This window comes from Diabrotica virgifera, chromosome 2 (assembly GCF_917563875.1).
Source record: "Diabrotica virgifera virgifera chromosome 2, PGI_DIABVI_V3a".
NCBI classification, from domain to species: Eukaryota; Metazoa; Arthropoda; class Insecta; order Coleoptera; family Chrysomelidae; genus Diabrotica; species Diabrotica virgifera.
In genome coordinates, this window is record NC_065444.1 from 201425593 (window position 1) to 201450167 (window position 24575).

General features: G+C 32.5%; 1 protein-coding gene across 2 annotated transcripts in view; it reads right to left on the reverse strand.

Annotated features, from left to right (window-relative positions):
- LOC126880353 (ionotropic receptor 40a) overlaps positions 1–24575 on the reverse strand; it is an 85696-nt gene that overhangs the window by 28220 nt on the left and 32901 nt on the right. The window contains exons 9-10 of one of the 2 annotated variants that reach the window (XM_050644164.1): positions 6883–7042; positions 3133–3261 (exon numbers count right to left, since the gene is read on the reverse strand). The exons of the other annotated variant lie outside the window; for it this stretch is intronic. Coding sequence (XP_050500121.1) covers positions 3133–3261; positions 6883–7042 — 289 coding nt within the window. The remainder of the gene's footprint in view (positions 1–3132; positions 3262–6882; positions 7043–24575) is intronic. 2 annotated transcript variants of the gene reach the window in all.

Sequence of the window (24575 nt, forward strand, 5' to 3'; positions counted from 1 at the left end):
TGCCCGCCGCCATATTTTCTTCCCCATAAGTGTCAAATTAAGTGGTCCCATTTAAGGTACCTATCTGAAGGTAATACCACCAAGCTAAGGTTTAGAATTTTTTTGTTGGATAGTGGGTCATATTAAAAAAAATGTCACAACTTGAGCTATTCAATGAACGACTTGAAATTACGTAGAATCCGCTAAAAAAATAATTTGGGTATTTTTACACATTTACTGGACAATTTAAAAAAAGTCATCTTTGGCGATATTTCCAACCCTTGTTGGCAATATCGCCAACCTATTATTTCGAATGCAATACGATCTAACAATTGAACATTATACTTCAAAATGATATATTTGCTGAAAAATAACAATAAGTAAGTATTTAAGAACAATAACATTTTTGTACCATAGTCTGGAGTGGTTACATATCTGAAAATGAAGTGTCATGTATTTCTTCATCTGATGTTTCCATCTCACTTAACTCTATATCATCAGAATCACTGTTGCTTGCCGATGACTCTACGGCAAAGCGCTTTTTAATTTTTCCAACCTTTGACGTATCTGGAGAAAGTTGCCAAGGCAACCAAAACTCCAAGAAGGGATGGTAATGCCAAGGCGTTATTACTATCCATTGGACTTGGCGATATTACCGGCATGCACATAAATTGTTTGTAATTTGGTTTTCGAAGATAAGCAAAATTATCTTAAAAATCTGAATGGATCATTTTATTCCTTAGGAAACAAAGTACAAATCACTGAAATCAAATAATATTACTCATCAATAACGCCGCTCCAATCTAATAAACACAAAAGATGTAAAATTATAAACGGTACTCCTTCTACACCGACCACTGATACTCAACTGTCATAAACACCGCTGGCGAATCTAAGGTCATCGCAAACATGATCACGTGATTTAGAATACTATAAGGAACATATCCATGTTGCCGTTTATTATTTAGCAAACGTACTTTCTGAGAAATCACGAGTTGGCGATATTACCAAGCTGACGTTATTCCCTGCACATACCTTAGTAAAAACAAGAGCATCGTTTATGTCATATCCCCTCTCTCCCACATCACTGGTTAAAACATAGGTGTACCTAAGGGAAAGTGGGGGAATGGTGCGCGGCGGATAATCGTGCGCTGCATTATATTTCAAATTCCTTGGAAGATTCTATGGATCCAACCAGTCCTACACCTTTCGGCCGATCTGTTGAACAGTTGACGCCATTATCTTCAGTCGATCGATGCACGTGGACTAAGCGAGATCCAATTATTGAAAATTTCAAGAATTCTTCTAGGTTTTCTGTTTCAAAAATTAAGACGTTAAGTTCGCATGCTTTATTCAGTCGGTTTGAACTTATTATTGATTTAAATCATGTTGTTTTCCGTACATTTTGATGCATCTGTTGGTTTATATGGTTCATCAGTTTTCTGTTTGTGATGATGTTTGCTGTTTCAGACATAAATGGGTAATAGTGCGCAGGAGTGCGTACGATTCCCCCACAAAAAATGAAATGGTAAATATTAACATTACCATTTTTAGCCATTTAGCAGTTTTCTGCGTGAGTGCTGCAGGAAATTATATTTCCCTATGTTGATCTATCCTCGTAAAAGAATGTCTCTAGCACTTGTGAAAAATGGACTTCTTGATGCTTTATACATATGTCCCCAAAACGGATGGATGCATACCGAACTTTTTTATGAGTGGCTGAGTCATTTTGTAAGACATGCAAAGCAAATGATCCCATCATTTTAGTGCTGCATAACCACTCCAGCTATATGTCTATTGATGCATATAATTTTTGCTAAAAAACATTCATATGATGTCACTTTCACCACACACCTCAGATCATCTTCAGGATCATGATCTTCGGACATGACTTTCTTTAGTCCTTTAAAGAATATCCATTATAGAGAATATGATCTTTATCAGTCTAACATGCCGTCAAAAAATAACCGAAAGTGACGTCGCTGAGCTGTTAAATAAAGCATTTATGAAAGTAGCCATTATGGAGAAGACAGTGTCAGGATTTAGTGCATCTGGAATATGTCCGTTAGATCCAGATAAATTTAATGAGGATGATTTTGCTCCTGCCAATCCAGCAAAGGAAATTATAGTAAAAGTCGCTTTTCTACCAGGGGCTTCTACAACGTCTAAACAAAATGCATTTACTGATGAGTTAATGTTAGATATTACAAATGTTCAGCCTTAGGAACCTAGATCTAAGGAAAATTCGTTTTTCGCTTTTGCTTCAATAATAGCAAAAACAGTTAATCCAGAAATTAAAAGAAAATCTCGTAACAAGTAACAATCGGAAATCCTTACAAGCACACCATTGAAGACAAAATTGGAGGAAGCTCAGGAAAGACGATTAAGGGACGAGAACCTCAATAGAAAGGATTTTTTAAATATTAATTTAGTGCGCACCATTTCCCAATCCGTGCGCATGATTACCCTCATGGATGGGCAATCGTGCGCAAAGGCATTTCTTTTCTTTTTTTAATATTATGCTTTTTCACTTTGTATTTCTCTAAAACTAATTTTACGTTTTCAAATTAGAATAATTAGAGCTTACTTAAACGTCCTGGCCGTTATGATAGATTTAAAGAATTTACAGCAGAAGCGATTACTGCTTAAGTGCGCACCATTCCCCCACTTTCCCTTATATGTATTTTAAACTGGCAGAGATTTTCGATGTTAGTTGCATATTGTAGCGAAACAGCTGTACTTTTAATTATGCCATCTGCATTTCGCATATATGTAAATACAATGTAGAGGTAGCAACACAGCCAAATTCACATTTTACATTTTCTACAACCCCTTCGACTACCCTGTCCGGATTTGGCCTTAATAAATTATGGTAACCCTAGATATAATAGACTACATCGAACAGAAGAGATTAACCTGGTACGGACATGTCAGAAAAGCCGACCAAAATCGTTGGATAAACACAATAACAGAGTAGAGTCCGATAGGAAGAAGAAAGAGAGACATACCCCGAAGATGTTTCAGAGATAAACTGTACTAAATTAGTATACTAATCAATAGAAAGAAAAAATCTACAGGAAGAGGACTGGCAAAACAGAAAGAACTGGAGAGAACGGTTGAGTGAAGTAATACAGTGAACACTATAAAAATTACCTCTTCCAGGTCTAGCTAATAAAGAAGTTAAATTAGCTGAATACATATCGCTAATTACATAAGTAGCTGAAAAAGATAACAGGATGATAAAGAATCTAGTTTTGTTGTTTGATTTTGGTTCTCGTCCAGCTAAAACAAAAGAACAAAATTTTTGATAAATCACTAAAATCATATATATTTCTACGTAAACTATACTACATATTTTTCCAGATTTTTAATGCAAGATATATCAAAGTGAAAACTATCGATACTGAATTATCATCATCATTATTAGACCAGCGCTGATCTGTGAAAAAACGTCTATTTTTGGATGTGAGAGGTGGCATTCGGATTTTTGCAGATAAAGTTAGGTGACAACTTCAATAATAATAATTGACTTATTCTCTTTCTCAAATATGCCCGGAACACTAATAAAAAAATTAAAATATTTAAAAATTTCAAAAAACATCGATTTTTTTCTACTTTCTTTGCTTATAACTTTAAAACGATTCGTTTTGGAACAAAGTCGTAGAAAAATAAAATAAAGATAATTGATTTTTGTATGATATGCGACTGGTTAAAAATGTCTTAAAGTATTACCTTTTCTGCAAAATAGCAATAAATACAAAATAAGGGGGCAAAATGAGCCTGTTGTTTTTCAATGTTTCTTAACTACTTTCGTGGCACTTGGAAACTTAGTAATTCGCTTAGAAAATTCTTATAGCATACTTAAACCGTCTACCAAATTTCATTAAAATCGACCCAATAGATTTTGCATAATAAATTTGCAATCTAAATTTTTTTAAAAAAGTTCAATTTTTTTAAAAACTTTCTGAACAAAAAGTAGACCATTTAGAAGTTGACTAATTTTTTTACATATAAAGAGGCGCTCTACCTATCTAATACACTTTACAGAATTAATTTCGGATTATTTAAGCGGCCTCAGCAATGTTTTAAAATTATAAACAATTTTTTGGCCTATAAACAAATAGCTTTGTTTAACAATAAAAAATTAATTTTTAGCAATGCAAATAATTAAAACCGGTATAATTTGACGTAAGTTTTCAAATGCTGTAAGCAGAATTGCTATTTTATTTTTTAATCAAAAGTTATTCGGGGTCAAAAATTGCTTATTACATCCTAAGCTTTAAAAAAGTGCCTATAAAATTATTGTAATAAGTATGTTCAAACTGGAGTAATACCGTCTTAAAATTGTGGTAATTCTGTAAAACTACGAAGTTTTCAAAAATTACATTTTTTGAGACGTCGCGTCGTATCATTTGAACTAAATTTTTTTGAGATTTTATTTGAAATAAACATCGTTTAGTAAGATGTTCGAAAGGTCAGTTGTGCAAAATTGAGAGTTTTATAAGAAAAATTTTATTAGTTACACATTTTTAAATCATTTTTAAACAAAATTCATGTAAGTCTCACTTTCCGCCCACACTGTATTTATGCGCATAAATTTTATTTCTTTTTATTATAACCGTAAGATAGCCTAATTTTTCTTCTTTCATGTCTAATTTGTAAAATTTCATTTGATCCATTATTTAAAGAATTACATTAAAATAACTCAACCGTGCACTTCGCCGAACGCTAGTTTACAGTGCTCCAATGTTTGTTCGAAGGGTGACTTTAGCGTTATAAATAAAAAATTATAGAAGCTACAGATTTAATTTTAGAAAAATCTTTATATAAGTTTTTTTTGTAAAATTTTCTAAATAAGTTATTTAAAAAAACATCTGATTTCGCAGTTCATTTGTTTAATAAAAAATGAAGCACCCACTTCTCGAGTAGAACTTTTTGTTATGTTGTTTATTAAACATTTCTTAATGAAATTACAAAAAGTTCTATCTTGTTTGATTTTTTCCGAAGTGAAAATCTATATGCACTCCCCTAAATCTGTTTATTCTGCGTTGTTAACGATTCATATTGAAACTCCATAAATACAATAAATAGAGATTCGATGCGACGAAAGACTAGGGCCTGTTGCGCCTAGGTCCTAGGAAATGGAGTGTAGGAGACAAACAGTAGCTAGCGCAGGGCAAAGTTACCAGGTTCGGAAATAGTCTGTTCTCTATACTAAATCTGTTGAAAAGTACTACTCGCTACCCTGATAATATTTAAAATAAATAAGAAGAAATCATAATAAGTATTACTATTATTAGAGTATACTCATCCCTAGATAGATATACTTATTTAAAGAGGTGGCCTTCTGGCCCATTCCACTACGACCTTTTTAGATCTATTGTGGTCCTCTAAAATAGTCCTAGACAACATTCTCTAGCCTGACCCTTTTTAAAAAGTCTAATAGCTTCGAGACTGAACCTTCCATGTAGCTATTTGCCGTTGGATTTTCTTCTCCTAATGCAAAGAACCGCACATTTGCCTATGACATTTGCCAGACTGCCACACTGACATGGAATCTTCTTCTTCTTCATGTGCCTTGTCCGTTGCGGACGTTGGCTATCATGACAGCAATTTTAATTTTGTTTGCGACGTTTCTGAATAACTCGATCGATGTTAGTCCAAACCATGGGCGTAAGTTTTGAAGCCATGAGTGTCTTCTTCTTCCGGGTCCGCGTTTGCTTTCTATTTTACCCTGTATTATCAGTTGGAATATATGATATTTATCATGTTTCATAATATGACCGAGGTATTCAAGTTTACATATATTCGGTTTCATAACGTTTTACGACGTTGTCGGACTCCCAAACGCCACTATATTCTGTCCTGAGTTAGGTCATCATTTAGATTTCGAGCGCTAATCGCTTTCCTAATTCCCAGATTCCAGCTCTGTGGTGGTCTTCCTCGTTTTTTCATCTCTGGGGGGTTGCCACATCATAGGTCTTTTTAGGCAATCTTCCGTCCCCCATTCGGGTCACATGCCCATACCATATGAGCTGTTTCCTTTCAATATCCTCAATTATAGTGCCCTCTACACCCATTTGTTGTTTTATTACTTCATTCCTTATTTTTTCGGCTCTTGATATTCTCATCGATCTTCTGATGGCATCCATTTCCGTGGCTTCGGCCTTTTTCTTATATTTTTCGGTTATTCTCCATGTCTCGACTCCATAAAGTAGGCTAGTTTTAACCATTGTCTCATATATGTTCCCTTTTTTTTTTCTTTGATATTTCTTTACTCCATAGGACTCCGTTTAGACATGCTATAGCTTTTCGTGCTTGTATGATTCGATGTTCTATTTCTCGTTCGTCTTTTCCACTACGGTCGAAGATGACGCCCAGGTATTTATATTTGTCACATGGATTTATTTTTTGATTGTCTTCGATATCGAGTTGTTCTGCTTCAGCGCCAATTGAGAGGTATTTTGTCTGAGGTATTCAGGTATTCAGTCTGTTTGAGAGGTATTTAAGATTCCGCTTCTTAATTGTGAAAGAGATTTCTTTTTGTTTTCCCATTCGGCGCAGTACCTCTACGTTGGTGGTGTGAGTCCAGGATATTTTGAGGATACGTCGATACACCCACATTTCGAATGCCTTCAGCTTTCTCATTAATGTTTCTGTTAGTGTCCATGCCTCTGCGCCATACAGCAAGACTGGAAATACATAGCACTTTAGCAGCCTTATTTTTAGTGAGAGAGATATGTCGGAATGGGTGAATATATTTTTCATGTTGTTAAATGTGCAATGACATGGAATGTGCTCTGCATACTCATCACTAAAAAAATCACATCCTCTGTGCATATATCTATTATTTTATTCTATATTTACAAATCATGCTTATTTTAAATATTTGTTCATACTTACTCTGTTTTAATAAAATGGTTACTGTAAACCACGTGCAATCAAAAAATAATCTGGAGTAGGACCGAACTTTAAATTTTGGTTGCCATAAATTGGGTAAAGCTATAAGTAAGAATAATACGGGACCAACAGCAATTATTGTGACACCAATAGCTGGCCAAACCTAAAAACATGTTTCTATATTTCCTTTTTTTTTTATGTAGGCACATTACAAATCTTGTTTTTGGTGTTTTAGGCATATCAACGTAAATAATAGACAGGCAGGCCCGCCGGCAGGGGGGGTCAGGGAGGATCCGCAATAGGCCGGGCCGAAAAAATTTTTTTCTACTTTTTCTATACGGCTAGTTGCCAAAAGTTGTGACTAGTATTTATATAATCCTATACCAAATTTGGGCTGCTTTAAAAAATAATTAACCGGGCCCCCTGGCCCTTAAAATTTTTTTTTGGGTCAAAATGTTTTTTTAAATTCTTGTACAAGGCTAGTGACTAAAAGTTGGAACTACTATTTATATAATCCTATATCAAATTTGGGTTATATCAAATATCAAACCATGGTCTTCGGAAACGCGAGACGAATTATGAAAACTGGAGACCATATAGCTTTAATCGAAGGACCCGGTAATTTATATTTTGGGTACTTAGCTCTTAGCCAGTCTCATGTCATAGATATTGTCGAAGGAATATCTATTATTATTTACAAAGCCATAATATAGATCTAAATAGTTTAAGTGTTATGGGATGTGATGGTACAAATATCAATACGGCTGGAAGGTGCCACCTTCAAGGTGGAATCACTGGAATTATAGAAAGGCGAGTGCATATAAACCATTACAGCGGAATGTATGCCCGTTGCACACTACTGAACTTGCCTTGCGATATTTGCTGCAAAAACTAGATGCCCACACAAAAGTTCCCTATTCATATTCTGAGCTGATTGGATCCCCTCTTCCCCATTGCGAAAAAATGCCTGTTATTAAATTTAAACCCATAGAAGCTATCCTGCCTCTTGTAAACGAAAATGATCTAAGTCCAGATCAACAGTATTTATTCAAACTATATAATTATATAGTTTTCTCTAATTATTATAATATTAATAATTTGAGATGGAATATGTTCTCAAAGTTTGGCAGAGAGAAGTCCAGAGAAGATGGCACAAACATGTTGGTTCACGACAGCGAACCGCATTCTTAGAGTTTATGTAGCTACAACTGATCCTTGTGAAAGCTTAAAGATTTTAGCTGAGTTTGTATTACAAGACAAGTATATTCTCATGTGAGGTTTGAGATAAAATCTCAGCCAGGCATCTATGAAAATTAATACAGGCCTCGAGAAATTTTCCGAGTAATGTCTCATCAATTATCAATAAAGTTATTTAAGACAATGCTTAATTTGCACACCCGGAAGTCTTTCAAATTTGTAGGTTAACAGATTCACGTTAACGTATTAGAGATGTTGCTGTCAGAAAAATTTTAAAATATAGGAAGGCTGGTATAATAATTGCGTTTTCATAGTATCCCAAATCCCTAAATCAATTTCGATGCAGAAGATTACATGCATCTCATAGTGGGCGGGTGGAACTCGCCATGCAGCTACCTCAGCGTGATGAGTTCTGGGTTAAATAAATAATAATATACAAAATAATGTTAAATGTGTCCATAATAGTTCAATGTAACAACCTTTTGTGCCGAATATTGATTCAAGCAAAGAGCTGCACAGTTCACAGCGCAAAAATAGTAAACAAATATGAATTGTTTACCCCTCTTTTATATTTTTAGTCCTGGGGGCTGGTTAAATTTTTTTAAATCATGATAAAAATTTCTTAACGAGATAGTAGCATCGATATTAATATTTTGGGAAACCAGCCCGCCCCACAAATAAAGCAAAAAAAAAATAATTTTTTTAGGCCCCGGCCCGGGGGCCTGGTCAAAAATATTTTAATTCGGCCTATGTTTGGTACACAGTATTAGGACTACCATACACAACTTTTTTTTAGTAGCCCGTTTAAAATTACCCAAAAAAATTTTTTTTGCCCTTTTTCGGACCGGCCTAATCCGCAAGCCCCCTGGATAATTACAGTTTAAGATAAAACAAATCCGTCTCAATAAATTTGGTAAAGATCGAAGGAGATTACAGTTTTTATTTACCGATTAGTCTTTTTTGTATTATTATTAAATCTAAATTTTTCTTGTTCTTTCATTCATTTCTAGATAGTCCATTCTTTCACGGTTTTTGCTCTAAATTTTAAAGAACCGCTTGGATTGACATGAAATTTGGCATACACACAGCTATAATGTCAAAGAAAAAAAGTGATATTGTGCCGATGTGTGCTTTTGCCCTGGGGGTGACTTTCACCCCCTCTTGGGGGTGAAAAAATGTATGTCCAAAATAAGTCGGGAAATGGGTAAACTGACTAATTTTAAGTAACTTTTGTTCTATAGAGCTTTTTCGCCAAGTCAACACTTTTCGAGTTATTTGCGAGTGAATATGTTCATTTTTCAACAAAATAACCACATTTTTAGACGGTTTTTCGCAAATAACTCAAAAAGTAATTTCGACGTGAAATATCCAAAAAATTAAGCACTTTTTGGGGAAAACCCATTATAACTTTTTTAAAGTGTTTAAAAAAAGATTTATTTCTGTTTTTACAAAAAGTCTCTAGCATTAAATTTAAGCAAGTTACGCTCAAAATAAAGTTGGTCCCTTCTGTTTTTGCAAAAAAGAATCGGGAAGACCACCCCCTAATTAGCAACTTAAATGAAATTAACCGTTACCGCTCCACAAATTATTTTACTTATGTTGTGTTTATATGATCTGTAAGTTTCATCGATTCAAAGTGCTTATTTTTGAAAAAATTTGGTTTCAAATTAAAAATTTTAAGAATTGAAATTTTGAAAAATATGCTTTTTTTCAAAATAACTTAAAAATTGTTAGAGATACCAAAAATCTCGAAAAACAAAAAAAAGTCAGATTTGCTTTTTTGAATGTCATGTATTTTTTTGTTTTTCTGTTAGACAAAAATTGATTAAAGATTTGGTGTTTCTAAATTTGCATACATTCGTGATCAGTGACTCGTTCAACCCCTTTTAACTACAGCCCTTTCAATAATAAGGACTTTGAACCAATGAAACTTACAGATCATATAAACAACATATACACGAGTCAAGAAACTTGTGAAGTCGTAACGATTAAGTTCATTTAAGATACTAATTAGGGGGTGATTTTCTCGATTTTTTTACCAAAACCAAAAGGGACTACCTTTATTTTGAGCGTAACTTGTTTAATTTTGACGCTAGAAATTTTTTTATAAAACAAAAATGAAGCTTTTTTAAATACTTTAAATAAGTTGTAATGAGTTTTCCCCGAAATGTGCTTCATTTTTGGTAATTTCACGTTAAAGTATTCCATTTGGAATTTGACGAATATGAACCTATTTTTCATTAGCTATAACTCTGCTTCTACTAGGTGTAGAGACGTGATATATACATCATTTTTTAAAAAATTTTACAGGCTATATTTTTGCTAAGAATGTTTTTTCGACAAAATACTTACTATTTGAGTTATTTGCGAAACATATTCACTGCCAAATAACTCGAAAAGTCGTTTTCACCCCCAAGAGGGGGTGAAAACCACCCCCAGGGCAAAAGCACATATCGGCACAATATCACTTTTTTTCTTTGACTTGTTAGCTATGTGTATGCCAAATTTCATGTCAATCCAAGCGGTTCTTTAAAATTTAGAGATTTTGCAATATTTTACCGTTAAAGAACGGACTAAGAATAGAAAAGCGACTTACAGATTTTGACCTTCCCTAAATTTTTTTCTGGCGGCGGCCTTGTAGACAGGGTATAACACAAGGCAGGTCATAAATTAAATAGCATATTCTGGCACCAAAAATAGTTCGATTTAACCTAATTTACCGTAGTATAAATGTACACATAAAATAGTGTAGGGAGAGGTTGAACCTCGCAAAATGGACACAAGAGAGGTTTTATTTTTTTTCTGGTATATCAAGGGGTGCTTATTACGAGATTAACTTTTTCTTAAAAAAATTCGCCCCGGAACCCCCCTTTTCATCCCTTTGAAGGGGGTAATTTGTGGTTTTTGCGAAACGTAGCCCTTCCTGTACGTTTTGCAAAAAATTTACTTTATAGTAAAATTAAGAGGACAATATTTCCTACTATTTATTTCTTGACAGCATATGTCTATAACTCACCGTTTAGGGGGGATGGCGCCCCAAATTTGACAAATTTTTAAAAAATATGTTTTACAAAAAATTTATTTTTTCCTACCTGTAATGAAAATTAAGAAGAAACCCTAGAGAATTTAATTGCAAATAAGTGGCTGATTTTTTTGGTATAGGTTTGATTTAAGGGAAATCGCCCATTTTTTAATTACAGGGTGTTACATTTAAAAAAAAAAAACCCATTTTTATACCATCTGAACCGCCTATACTAAAGTAAAAAAACTTTCAGCGATTATCCATATACTGCACCCACATTTTTTTCGCATTTATACTGCACCATATGCACCCACATTTTTTTCGGAACCACCCAAAAAAAAAGGAGAATTAATAAAGAAAGTGATTTTCTTGGAATCCTTCGCACACCATGCTCTTTAAAAATGGTTCATATATCATTTTGTACACGTTCTTATTACCCATACATGGACAACAAAAGCGATTTCTTAATGCAATCCCTGTAGCCAAAAAAAAATAAAAAAGGGGGGGTTGAATTCTTTTTTTGCATTTTGACCCATATTAACATATGTTCCATCAATAGGGTTTTTCATAAATATATATGATTATTGCAACATCCATGCGGAAACTACCCCTATCCTTGAAAATAGACTGCAGAAACTACCCCTATCCATTGGAGAGCATGTTTTGACGATTTTCTCATTACCTATGCATTTAAAAAAAAACTTATACAGAATTAAAGACCACTATTTTCTCTACAAATAAGGCTCTATGCATTTTTTTTCGTATAGGCAACCGTTTCGGCACAGTGGCGCCGCAAACCTCAGAAATGCTTTGGCGGGCTTCAGTTTTTGTTTTTTTCTCCGTCACCTATTCATTTTATGGTGGAACACATAGGTTCACACATAGGTGGTTCCACATAGGTGGAACACACATAGAACACATTCCACAATAGGTGGAATAGGTGGAATGTGTGCATTAGTGTGCAAGAAAATCCTCCAGCAACACACGTCTCCGTATCATCTCATGGTGATAGACCGATAGCCCATCGCATGATACCGATACATCACAGGTACCACAATTAGTCCAAGTAATGAAGCTTAAAATAGGACAAAACCTCGCAATTTTTACAGAATGGATCAATTTGCTTGAAAATTTGAGAATAAGTAGTGGATAGTCCAAGGATCAAAATCTATATCATGCCGAAAGGCGCTTTTACCATGGGGGTGGTTGCCACCCCATCTCGGGGGTGGCAATTTTTATTATATTTTGACCGCAAGAGTTGGTAAAAACATTCATTATAGGCAAAAAACGTTCTATACATTTTTTTGATAAAATTAATAGTTTTCGATTTATTCGCTATCGAAAGTGTTAGTTTTATATCGAAAAAAATCAATGTTTTTAATCAGTTTTCTGCTAATAACTCAAAAAGTTTTCGTTTTATCAAAACAACTTTACTTAACGAAAATGTACCTTTTGAAAAAATAAACAAAACCGTTTCTTTTATTTTTTTTAAGACAAATAGTAATCGATAAACTTGGGCAAATATGCAAATAAAAACATATGAAACATGCTCATAAATATGCAGTATTTAATACAAAAATATGAATGTTTATCTAGAAAATAAGCATATAAAAATAAAAAAAAAATATAAGTATATTTAAACAACTCAGAAAGTATTATCCGTTTTATTTACAAAAATATTTAAAATATCTTCATAATTTATAGTAATTAATATTTTTTATTTATTTTGAAAACTAAGCTTAGGTATTTAACTATTTAAGTATTTTAACAAATAAATGATATTACTTCGAATTGTGCTAACACTAAATGATTAAATGCTGTTTAAATTTGTTTAACAAAAGAATGTGTGTGTACTTTGTACGCACGTAAGAAGTTATACTTCTATTATATGATTATATGATTATATGATTATAAACGAAATTAATATACTTTTTATTTATATTTTATTTAAATATTAAATTAATTTATACTTAATACTTCTCAAACATTTTTATTAAAACAGTGCCAAAAATTAAAATAATAAAAAAATAAAACACACACAAACACATTAAAAATGCCACAAATGATTTCTGAACATTAATTGTCGGAAAAATTTTTAACTAAATACGTATTTTCTGAAAATAAAATTATATAATAAATATACTTACAATCATAAAATGTATAAAAAAAAATATAAAAATAAAAGTTTCTATTGGGATTCGAACCAACTTACCACGCGGCTGGTATTTGCGTTGTATTGGGATTCACCCGCATTAAAACTGCACCACAGAGGCAGCTTGTCATTATGTGCGAAGATCGTCTAACTAAACAGATTAACCTTTTGACATTTTTAACTTATCGCTCATTAAATGCAACAACGTCATATCTCAAAAAATCGAATTTTTGAGTTAAGTGGTCTAACAGAAAGTATATTGTATAAAGTTTAATTTGTTAGATCGATATATCTGTAACTTAACAATTAACTGAGAGGTGGCGCCAATCGATTGTAGTATTTCTGCGACGCGATATAAATTTTTACCGCAAGAGTTTTATTTCAGTTGTGGTTTGTCAGTTGAAGTGGAACGTGCTTACGCTTTTGTTAAAAAACGTGTTATTGTGTTTTATGAGGATATTGCACTAAAGGTAAGATCTTTTATTTGATAATATTTTATTTCAATAACGCATTATGTAGAATTAGTACTTTTTTCGCCAAAAATTGATAAACGTTTAGGTTTTAATAATTAAAAATATGACGCTATTGTTCTGAAAAAAATATTTGTTTGGTGTATTATTTTTTCTTAATACTTTATTACAAAAAATTTAATATTCTTTTTGCTAGAGGTGTCTGAGTTTTTGTAAACAATATGACTTTATTGTTACAAAATATTATTTAAAAATTTAAAAAGAATAATATTTATTTAAGATTAGGTCAATCTTAAAACACAACTTTTTTCCATTTGGGTTTGCGACTAAATGATTAAATTAAATTTTACTATTTTTTAAACTTAAAACCAAAAATAATTGCATATTATGTTTATTTGTCTAATACTTTTATTTGATCTAATTTAAAAAATTTACTATTTTAGGCTTTCAACGTAATAATGTCCTTTCGCATAAAAAAGATTCAGCAGCTTTTAAAGCAGCAGCAATCTACCAATGAGGATGCACCGACCGAACAGTCTATATCTGACTACACAGTTTCTGTTTTTGAATGTGAAAATGGTACCACAAAGAAAATGCTCGACAATGATGAACAACAAAACACACAAGAAAATGAAACAAACGTTTCAGAGATGGACAATGAATATGTTGTAAAAAATCAAGAATCTTCAAGTACACTAGGTAAGTATTTTTTCAGGGGCTGTTCCAGCTTTTGGAAAAATGTGAGGGAGCGCGCGTTGCGGTTTAGAAATATTGGTGCTACAAGGAAAAATATTTAAAAAAAAAAATAGTTCTGAAAAATTAAAATAAAAAAAATATATAGTTTGCCTACGTATTTTATGTTATAATATGAAAAAAACAGTATAGGGTGTATTTTATTTGACACCTAGGCACTCCCATATAAAATTAAAATATGCAAAAAAAATCACAAATGGTATGATTTTGGAAGTTAATAGTGTTTGAAGATAATTATTTTTTTACAGATGATAAGAATATAGCTGTTCCTGGAGCTTCTGGAGCTTCTAAGTCAACAAGTTCTTCATCATCTTCAAGCAGGTGTTGTAGTAGGTGTTATAGTAGGTCTTCCAGTAGTGGTAGCTCTTCTTCGTCCTCTGAAGATTGTGAAGACATAATTAACGATCAGAACTATGTACCAAAGAGTGATGAAGAATCAGAAGATTGTGATAAAGAAAACAACGACGACGGTAATAATCAGCCTAATCAAACCTTATCAGCAAACCAAGATATTCCTATTCTTGTTACACCCCCAAAGAAAGGCAAGAAACGTCAACGGAATACTGAAAACTGGAAGAGAAATCTTACAAAAAAAAATGAGAAATTGTGGTGAAGCCTACCAAACTCATTCAAAAAACAAAAAGATGAGAAAAAAAGACAAGTAAGGTATCCGTGCAAAGATTGTAAACTCAAATGTTCATCTAAATTTACCGAAGAGAAGAGAATACAGATTTTTTCAAGCTATTGGTCACTCGGTGAAGTTCAAAAACAGAGAGAGTTTATTAACAAACTGATGGTACCTGTTGTACCCCAATATCGATATATTCGTGTCGGAGGTACAAGAAAACCCAGAGACAAAAACAACGCATACTATTTTGTAAAAGAAGGTAAGCAGATTCGAGTTTGCAAAGTATTTTTTGCAAATACTTTGGACATAACTGATCGCATAATAAGAACTGTGCAAGAAAAACGGAATAAAGTTTCAGACGTCCTCCTTGAACCGGACAAACGTGGAAGACACGGAAACCAGAAATCGCTAAATCTAGAAATTCGGGAAGATATTAGACAGCATATAACATCCATCCCAAGAATTGAAAGCCATTATACTCGCGCCAATACATCCCGAACATTTATTGATGGTAGCCGCTCATTGGCAGATATTCATAGAGACTATATTAAAATCTGTAAACAAAGAAATAGACCTTTTGCAAGTTACGCAATTTTCCATGAAGTTTTTGTCAAAGAATTTAATATTTCTTTCTTTACACCCAAGAAAGACCTTTGCGAAACATGTGTGGCCTATGAAAATGCAAGCAATGAAGAAAAGGTTGACTTAAAAGAAAATTACGACCGACATCTTAGCGAGAAAACCTTATCCAGGGAAGAAAAGAAACGCGACAAAGAAAATCAAAATATCTGTGGAATTGTAGCAGTATACGATCTCCAAGCAGTGATGCAGGTACCGAAAGGAGATGTTTCGGTTTTTTATTATAAATCGAAACTTAACGTATTCAACTTCACCATTTACGATTTGCAAAACAACAGTTGCGAATGTTTTGTATGGGATGAATCAATTGGCCATCGTGGTGTAAACGAACTTGGAACTTGCGTTCTAAAATATTTACAGAAAAAGGCCACCATGGAGGACGCAGAAGTAATATTTTATTCTGAAAACTGTGTGGGTCAACAAAAAAACAAATTTATGTTGGGGTTGTACCTTTATGCGATCCGATTCTTGGGTATCAAGTCAATCACCCACAAATATTTAATCAAGGGGCACACCCAAAATGAGGGTGATTCAGCCCATTCTCTCATTGAGAGACAAGTAAAAAGGCAATTAAAGGGCGGCCCAATTTATAATACAGATGGATTTATTGCCGCTATTAAATCTGCCAAAAAACAAGGAACCCCTTTCTCTGTCAATGAACTTTCGTTTGAGGATTTTATTGACATAAAACAGCTAACTTTGGATATTGGACCTCTAAATATGACAAATTTCAAAATTTCTGAAGTTAAGGTATTGCAAGTGCTTAGGGAGTCTCCCAATTCTGTAAGATGTAAAAGATCCTACAGCGATGAATTCCAAGAAGTTCAAATAATCAAAAGAAAAAAGACCGATAACTCTAAACTCACATTAAAGCCTGCATTTTCCAAAAAACCAGGTCTCCGAGAATCAAAAAAATCTGATCTCATGGATTTGGTAAACAAAAATCATATCCCAAAGTATTACACAAACTTTTATCAAAATTTGTAAGCGTTTATATTTCTTTTTTACAAGCGTCTATTAATATTTGTAAACCATAAGTTTTAGTTGATTTATGTTCCTTTTTCAGTATTTTTATTTTGTAGTATTGTTATTTTGTATCGTTTTGTTTAGATAATATTATCAATGTTTCTAAGTATTAATATTTATAAACTAACTTAGTATTATTTACTTGATTTATGTTCCTTCTTCAGTATGTATTTTTATTTTATAGTTTCGTTATTTTAGGCGTATTTTCATTAAAATGTCTAAGCCAAAATATTTTATTAATGTTTGTTCCACAGTATTTTTATTTGTAGATTTCTTATTTTGTAATTTCTTGTTTTTGACAAGTTGACATATTAAAATTATTTGCCAAAATTGTGTTTAAATAATGACAAGATCATCATATTTTAATTTGTACCTCTTTTATAAATGCATTTAAGTGACAATAACGTCACAAAATGGAACATTTTTTAATATTTTGATCTTATTAACCCTTAAAATTAAAAAACTCTTTTTTTTTCAATTGATTCTTAAACAAAACAATCACATTGTCTAATGGTTTTAAACATTTTTTTTTCAATAAATTTAAAAAATTTTTAGCAGCATCCAAAACTTAAAATTGGATTTTCTCGAAAGTTAGTTTTTTGAGATATGACATTGTTGCATTTAATGAGCGTTATGTAAATCAAATTATTTTGATTTTGAATTGAAATGATTTAGAATTGAAAAAATACAACAAAACATAGGGTAAGAAGACAATATATTAGGTGAATATTGATATAAATTTTGATGGTACAGTCGAACCCGCTTATTAGAATCCCTGTTATAAGAATATCCCGGTTTATGGAATATAAATTCAAGTTCCCGAAACATTTCCATTTACGCCTTAATAAATTTATCTGTTTATTGGAATAGGATCTAACTAGATAATACCGCTTATTAGCATATTTTGCAGGTCAAAGAATATTTTTTTTACAATTTGCTAAAAATTTAAATTATGTTTGGTATTATGGTTTGTCGTCAACGGCCTGTAGTGCTGGATTAGATATTATTAGGGTAATAAATATTTATTACTTTGTTACGAATACCAATTCGATCTTAGCATGGCCGACAAATGCATGGGTCATAAAATAATTTTTATTTGTCTACACAAAGGCACTGTTGTCTGTTATAAAATTGTTAGAAGCAGTTTATTTAGAATTCACTCAGAGAGTACCTACTTGTTTGCAAGATGCGAATTATGGCTTTGTTAAATTCGAAAAAAAGGGAAAAGAACAAGAATGTAACAATCCATTTCTTGAAGCCAATAAAACTTCTATTCAACCAATGGATTAAGGATTAAGGATGACCACACGGATTAACAACGAAAAAGCTATAATTACCAATAATTTCTCAAGAAAAAAAGTAATTTTGTTATATATGCATTTTAATAAGAAAATATTTACATATCTACATATCGCATACATTTCATATTAATTACCTAATGTATTCATTCACATACATGTAATGAAATTTGGTATTGAACACATACATAGATAAGTACTAGTTACACTACTGTATTATTGACGTAAAAAGACCTAAAACCATTTACATACACTGATTATGTAGGTACATATTATGATATACATATTGGCATAGTATGTAATAAAACTACATATTGGCATAGTATGTAAAACTACACATTGGCATAGTATGTAAATAATATTACTACGTATATTCGGTAACACTTATTTCGACTAGCCACCAATGATCGGTTATTAGAATATCCCGGTTATAAGAATATTTTTGCCTTGCACAAAGGCTATTCCAATAAGCGGGTTCGACTGTAATCAAATTATGTAAAAAAAAGTATTACATACTACTTATGTATTTTGGTAGGTTCAAGGTAGGTATCGGAGCCCGTATAACGACTAATACATTTCGCAATCACTTGCGTCGTGCAAAGTGGCTATGTTCAAATATCATAACAAAATTTGATCAACTATTTATAAAACACTTACCAGTGAAAGATTCTTTAGCTTTGAATAAGCGAGATCTGCGGCACTCATACTAGGCACAGTTTGATGAGCTTTCACATTGGCATGCAACAATCATCTCTTCTATGTAAATAAGTCCAAAAATATAATATGAAAACTATTTAAAAAGGCAGTATAACCATTAACTAACTTTTTGTTTGTTGTTTCTCTTCCTACAAATTTTAAAACGCAACAAGCATACATTATAACCAAACACAGTCCCACAGCTGCCATATTGGATAATTTTTGTCATGTCATTTGAACATCCAATCAGAACAAAGTTATAATGCGCATGCGCCCGGTCGCTAGGTTTTCCCATATAAAATTTCACTGTCATTACGCCCGTAAAGAAGTATAACTTCAAAAACTTATGGCTTCTGAGTAGGTACATATTACAATATATTGTTTAAATTAAAAAACTTCTTTCTACATCAATCGATGTTACTGGGGCATTTTTCAAATTAACGGTAATCTTTGCTTTCACATTAAATGGTTCCTAAGAGTATCCCACCTAGTACCTACTTGAACTTAGTTCTTCAGAAAGGACCTGGTAACTATTTTCATAACAATTAAAATTGGGAATCTTAGCCACCTTGTTCCTGTCTCTCCCAATGCTCTCCATACTTCCCCAGGAATATCATCTGGTCCTACCGCTTTTCCTTTCTTTATTTTTTGAAGCGCTTGAGCCACTTCCTCGTTGGTTATTTTGGTGACCATTGCTGCTACTGTCTCCGTTGACTCTACAGGCTGTCTGTCAAATTCTTCATTTAATAAGCTGTCAAAGTACTTTCTCCATCTCTTTTTGACATCCCTTTCGTGAACTAGTATTTTATTATTTTCATCTCGGATACATCTAATCTGATTAAAATATTTTGCTTTCTTTGCTCTCTGTTTGGCTATTTTATATATCTCCGTTTCGCCTTCCCTGGTATCAAGTTGATCGTATAGGTTTGAATACGCTTCTGCTTTAGCTTTTGCTACTGCTACTTTCGCTTCCTTTTCGAAAGTACATTGAATGAACGTACTAATTCATAAAAATTAATGTTTTTGAGCATTAGTTAATGTATCTACTTACATTGGACCAACGATACTGATCATTGGACGAAAATTAATGCTCCCCGTTTTTAAATCGATGTTTTTTTCATTATAATTACCTACTTTTTTGGTTCAGTGTACGATTGAACATAAATAGTGAATTTTGTGTCCTGTTGATAACTGAATAACTGAAACATAAATGTGGCAGAATTCCTTGGAATCGAAAATTATTAAAAGTCTTTGGGACATAATAAATGAAGAAGCCCACAATAAATCTGTTTATTGCCATCTATTCAATTCAATGCCAGAGACCAGAGAAAAATATTAATTGCTGGTGCTATATGTTATGGTAATTTGATCATTTAATAAAACCCCCCGAATAAGAGCCGCTTTTAGAAGGGTGTCCAAAGTATTATGTAACAGAGACCTAACATTGGCATTAAGGATCCAACTACTTCGCTGCTACGTGTTCTCGGTCTTACTGTATTGGACTGTGAATAAAATCGATTAAAATCGCTTTGAATCCCTCGAAATGTGGTGCAATAGAAGAATTTTAAGAGTTTATTGGATGGAGAAGATTCGAAATATCACAATACTAGAATGTCTCCGCAAGACTACTGCGATTATAAAAAGCATCAAGAAGAGATAGCTGGATTATTTCTGACATTTAATGAGAGGTCCCAAATATAGGTTGCTACAAAATATTATTTAAGTGAAAATAGCAGACAAACGCAGTCCAGGACGAAGAAGAACTTCATGGTTGATTTAGGGTGGCAATAAATAAAATTAAGATACCTATTTGTTTGTTTATCTAAGAAAAAATACTACGAGCCTAAATCTAAGCATACAACTAAAGGTTATTGTACGAGAAAACAATGTTAAGCGACTTTTCAGTACATTATTGAATGATTTGAATTTTTTAGATCCTATTTTTTCATCACAAGAAATTATAAAAATGCCTGAGAAAATAAAAAATATATCGATTTATTGCGAACTTGCCTTGTGTCAGCACATATTAGAAAATATTCTCGTATAAAATAATATAACACAAAATTATGTAGTACTTCCAGTTTTACCACAAATTAAGCAGTAATCTTTATCCTTATCGGTAGATGTAGGTTATATCCAAGTTTAAAGCAGTGTTTATTTGCGGTAGTTTCAAATTGCAATTCACAATATTATTACAAAAACAGGTGTGTTACTGGTTCCAATTTTACAACATATGTAATTGATGTCTAAAACTGACCATCCCAATAAAAGTTTTTACCTAGAGGTATAAACTAGCAGATTTTGGAACCCTTATTCAAGGACAAAACTACAATAAATATCTAGAGATATTGAAACAAAATTAAATATTTTGATTTCCAAGCTCTTGATTTATTTGATGAATATCTATACACCTAAAATTTCAAGTTATATGCACTTTATGCACACTTTTATAGAAATATGCAAAATTTGACATTTTTGCATATTTTATGCATAATATGCAAAATATACAATTTGCATATTTGCCTAAGTTTCGTAATCGAGCTATACGTTGGCTCTTCTTCGTCAAATGCTAAATATTGTAGTTTCAAAGTCAAAGGACGGGAAAACTATGCATTTTTCGAGGATAACTTGATTGACAATTAAATTTTGTAATATCATGCAAAAACCACCTTTACCAACCCTTTCAATGCTACCTCTTTTTGTGACTGAGAAATTTAAAAGGATTTAATATTAGTAGCCTTATAGACCTTGTAAAAACTTAAAAAATTCGTTTTTAACGAACTTTCTAAAATAATAAATAAAAAAGTTACGGTTAAAAAATCAACATATTTTTTTGAAAAAAAAAGGAGAAATACAATTGGAAGCATAATATTGTAAGTTGGCGGTGTTTTTAGTCATTAGTCTCATTTATTCTTGCTTATTTATGTATTATTAATAGATTCTAGTAGTTTGACTGGCTTAGAATGATTAGTTTTTAAAAAAATGAAGTTTAAAGCGAATAACGAATGTTTACAATTTGGTAAAAAAAAGCAATTTTCTTCAGAATAGAAAGATTAGCTTCAGAGATACGAAAAAATGTTTAAATATGAAATTGTAGGTAATTTAATTCCCCAGAACATGATTTGATAAGATTTGTTCTACGGCAAAAATTGAGTGAATCGTAAATGAGTATATCATCGAAAAACATTGATTTTTTAGATATAGAACTAACACTATCGATAGCGAATAAATCAAAAACCATTAAGTTTATCAAAAAAATGTATAGAACATTTTTTGCTTAGAATAATGTGTTTATTAACTTTTGCGGTCAAATTTAATAAAAAATTTCCACCCCCGCGATGGGGTGGCAACCACCCCCATGGTAAAAGCGCCTGTCGGCATCATATAGATTTTGATTCATGGACTATTCACTACTTATTCTCAAATGTTCAAGCAAATTGATCCATTCTGTAAAAATTGCGAGGTGAAAAGCTTTGGTTCCTGGATTAAATAATAATTTAATTGGAACGATCACAAATATTTAAGGAAACAATACACCCATAAAATATTTATGGGGTGCACAAATCTCACTGTTATTTTTTTTATATCATTGCCATAAGAATGCCACATGTCCATTTTCAATAAAAAATTTCTAATATTTTTCGATATACTGCAAAAAATCAATATTCATTTTGTAACTTAAAGGGCTGTAAATTTTTTATGTGCACATTTATTTTATACTAAGGTAAGTTAGGTTCAAACTATTTTTGGTCCCAAAATATGTGATTTATTGTATGACCTACCTTTTTGTTACATCCTGTCACTAAGCCTTTGCTGATTTTTTCTTTCTTTTACTTCTGCCAAAACATTCATTCTTTTTAATGTTCCATAAAGAAACATTTGTTCAAGTAAAATCCGAATTATAAACACTTATTTTTGTTTCTTTTTGTTTATCACATGTATTATAATGAACTATTTTAATCCCTTTCGGCTGAAGTAGGCCATCAATAGGAAAAACAGGGAATGCGGAAGACATCGGGTTAGTGGAGGAGAGAAAAGAAATAGAGGAAAATTTGGAGGGTGGGAGGAGGGCTATTGAAGAGGGAGGACTGAAGGTTAGCAGGGCGAAAACGGAATATATGTGGTTAATAGGAACAAGATTGGTAGGGGAAATTGAACTTCTCGGAAAAAAACTAAGACGAGTACGAGAATTTTATTACCTTGGCTCCTACATAACGAAAATCACTAAGAATCAAGAACTAGATCAAAAAATTGCTCACAGGATACAGGCTCGTTGGTTTAACTGGAAGAGAATAAGATGAGTACTCAGTGATCGAAATATCGGAGAAGGACTGAAAGGAAAGGAAATATATATAAGAGTGTGATGAGAACTGCATTGTTGTACGGAAATGAAGTGTGTCCTGTAAATAGGGTTCAGGAAAGTAAAATGGAGGTAGCTCCAGATAGCAGGTAGGCATAGATGTAACCAGGGAGTGGTTTTGGGGGTTATAATCCCCCTTAGAATAGAATAGAAATATGCTTTATTGTCATGAAAAATTGTACAATTTTATCGACAAAGCTTATAAAAAGTCAAGACAACAAAACAATAACAATCCAATTTACTAAAATTACATAAATCGTCAATATATTTACAATAATAACAATAATAATGAAGTTAAACAGAAGTAGTCAATTGCAAAATTTAAGTAAATTGCAAATGCATAGTCTACCTAGTAATTAATAAGTTTAAAAGTTAAGCTGCTGCATATGACACCCAAATATAGACAAAAAAAAAATGATAATAAAAATACTACTTGTGCAAAGGGTACTGCAATTTCTTAGTTATTGATTAAGAAAATCTTCTACTGAATAATATGGTCTTTCAGATAGGTAGGCTTTTGTCAGTTTACGGAATTTGGGGAAAGATGCTGCAGATTTAAGTTGTAGAGGGAGATGATTGTAAAGTTTTTTTGCGGAATATAATATAGATTTCTTTACTAACTCAGAGGACGGGGTCGGCATATAGACGTCAAACGTAGAATTTCTCGTGAAGTAGTCATGATTAGGTCTTGGTGGAAAGACATGTAGATGTTTACGAATTAAGCAAACAGTTTCTAAAATATACAAAGATGGAAGGGTTAAAATTCTGTGATCTTTGAAGTAACTTCTGCAATGTGTTGTTCTTCTGAGGCCAAACAGATATCTAATTGCTCTTTTTTGTAATTTGAAAATAACATCGAATTGGGCAGCTGTACCAGAACCCCAAAAAGGAAGACCATAACGAAGATGTGACTCGAACAAAGAAAAATATGTTATTTTGGAAGATGCTAAATTGAGTTCATTCGAAACAGATCTTATAGCATAGCAAGCTGAGGATAGTTTCTTCCTTAACAAATCGATATGGTGGGACCATTTAAGGTTGCTGTCTAAAAAAATACCAAGAAATTTCACAAAATCAACGGTACTGATCTGGCTGTTATTAAGAGGTAAGGGTTGAAGGACTCCTTTATAAGACAATGCTACTGTTTTATCTACGTTAAACGAGAGTAAATTAGAGTCAGACCAGGTTTTTATTGTAAGTAGATCAGAAGTTATAGCAGCATGAAGAGTTGCAATATTTGAGTTGCTCCAAGTGATAGTGGTATCATCAGCAAAAAGAAAGATTTTTCCATCGATTTTTAAACTAGTGATGTCATTAATAAAGATAAGGAAAAGTAGAGGACCCAATACTGAACCTTGAGGTACCCCACATACAATGTTTTTGAGACTAGAGTCTGTATCATTTGCTCTAACCAGTTGTTTCCTATCATCCAAGTAAGATTGGAACCAATCTAAA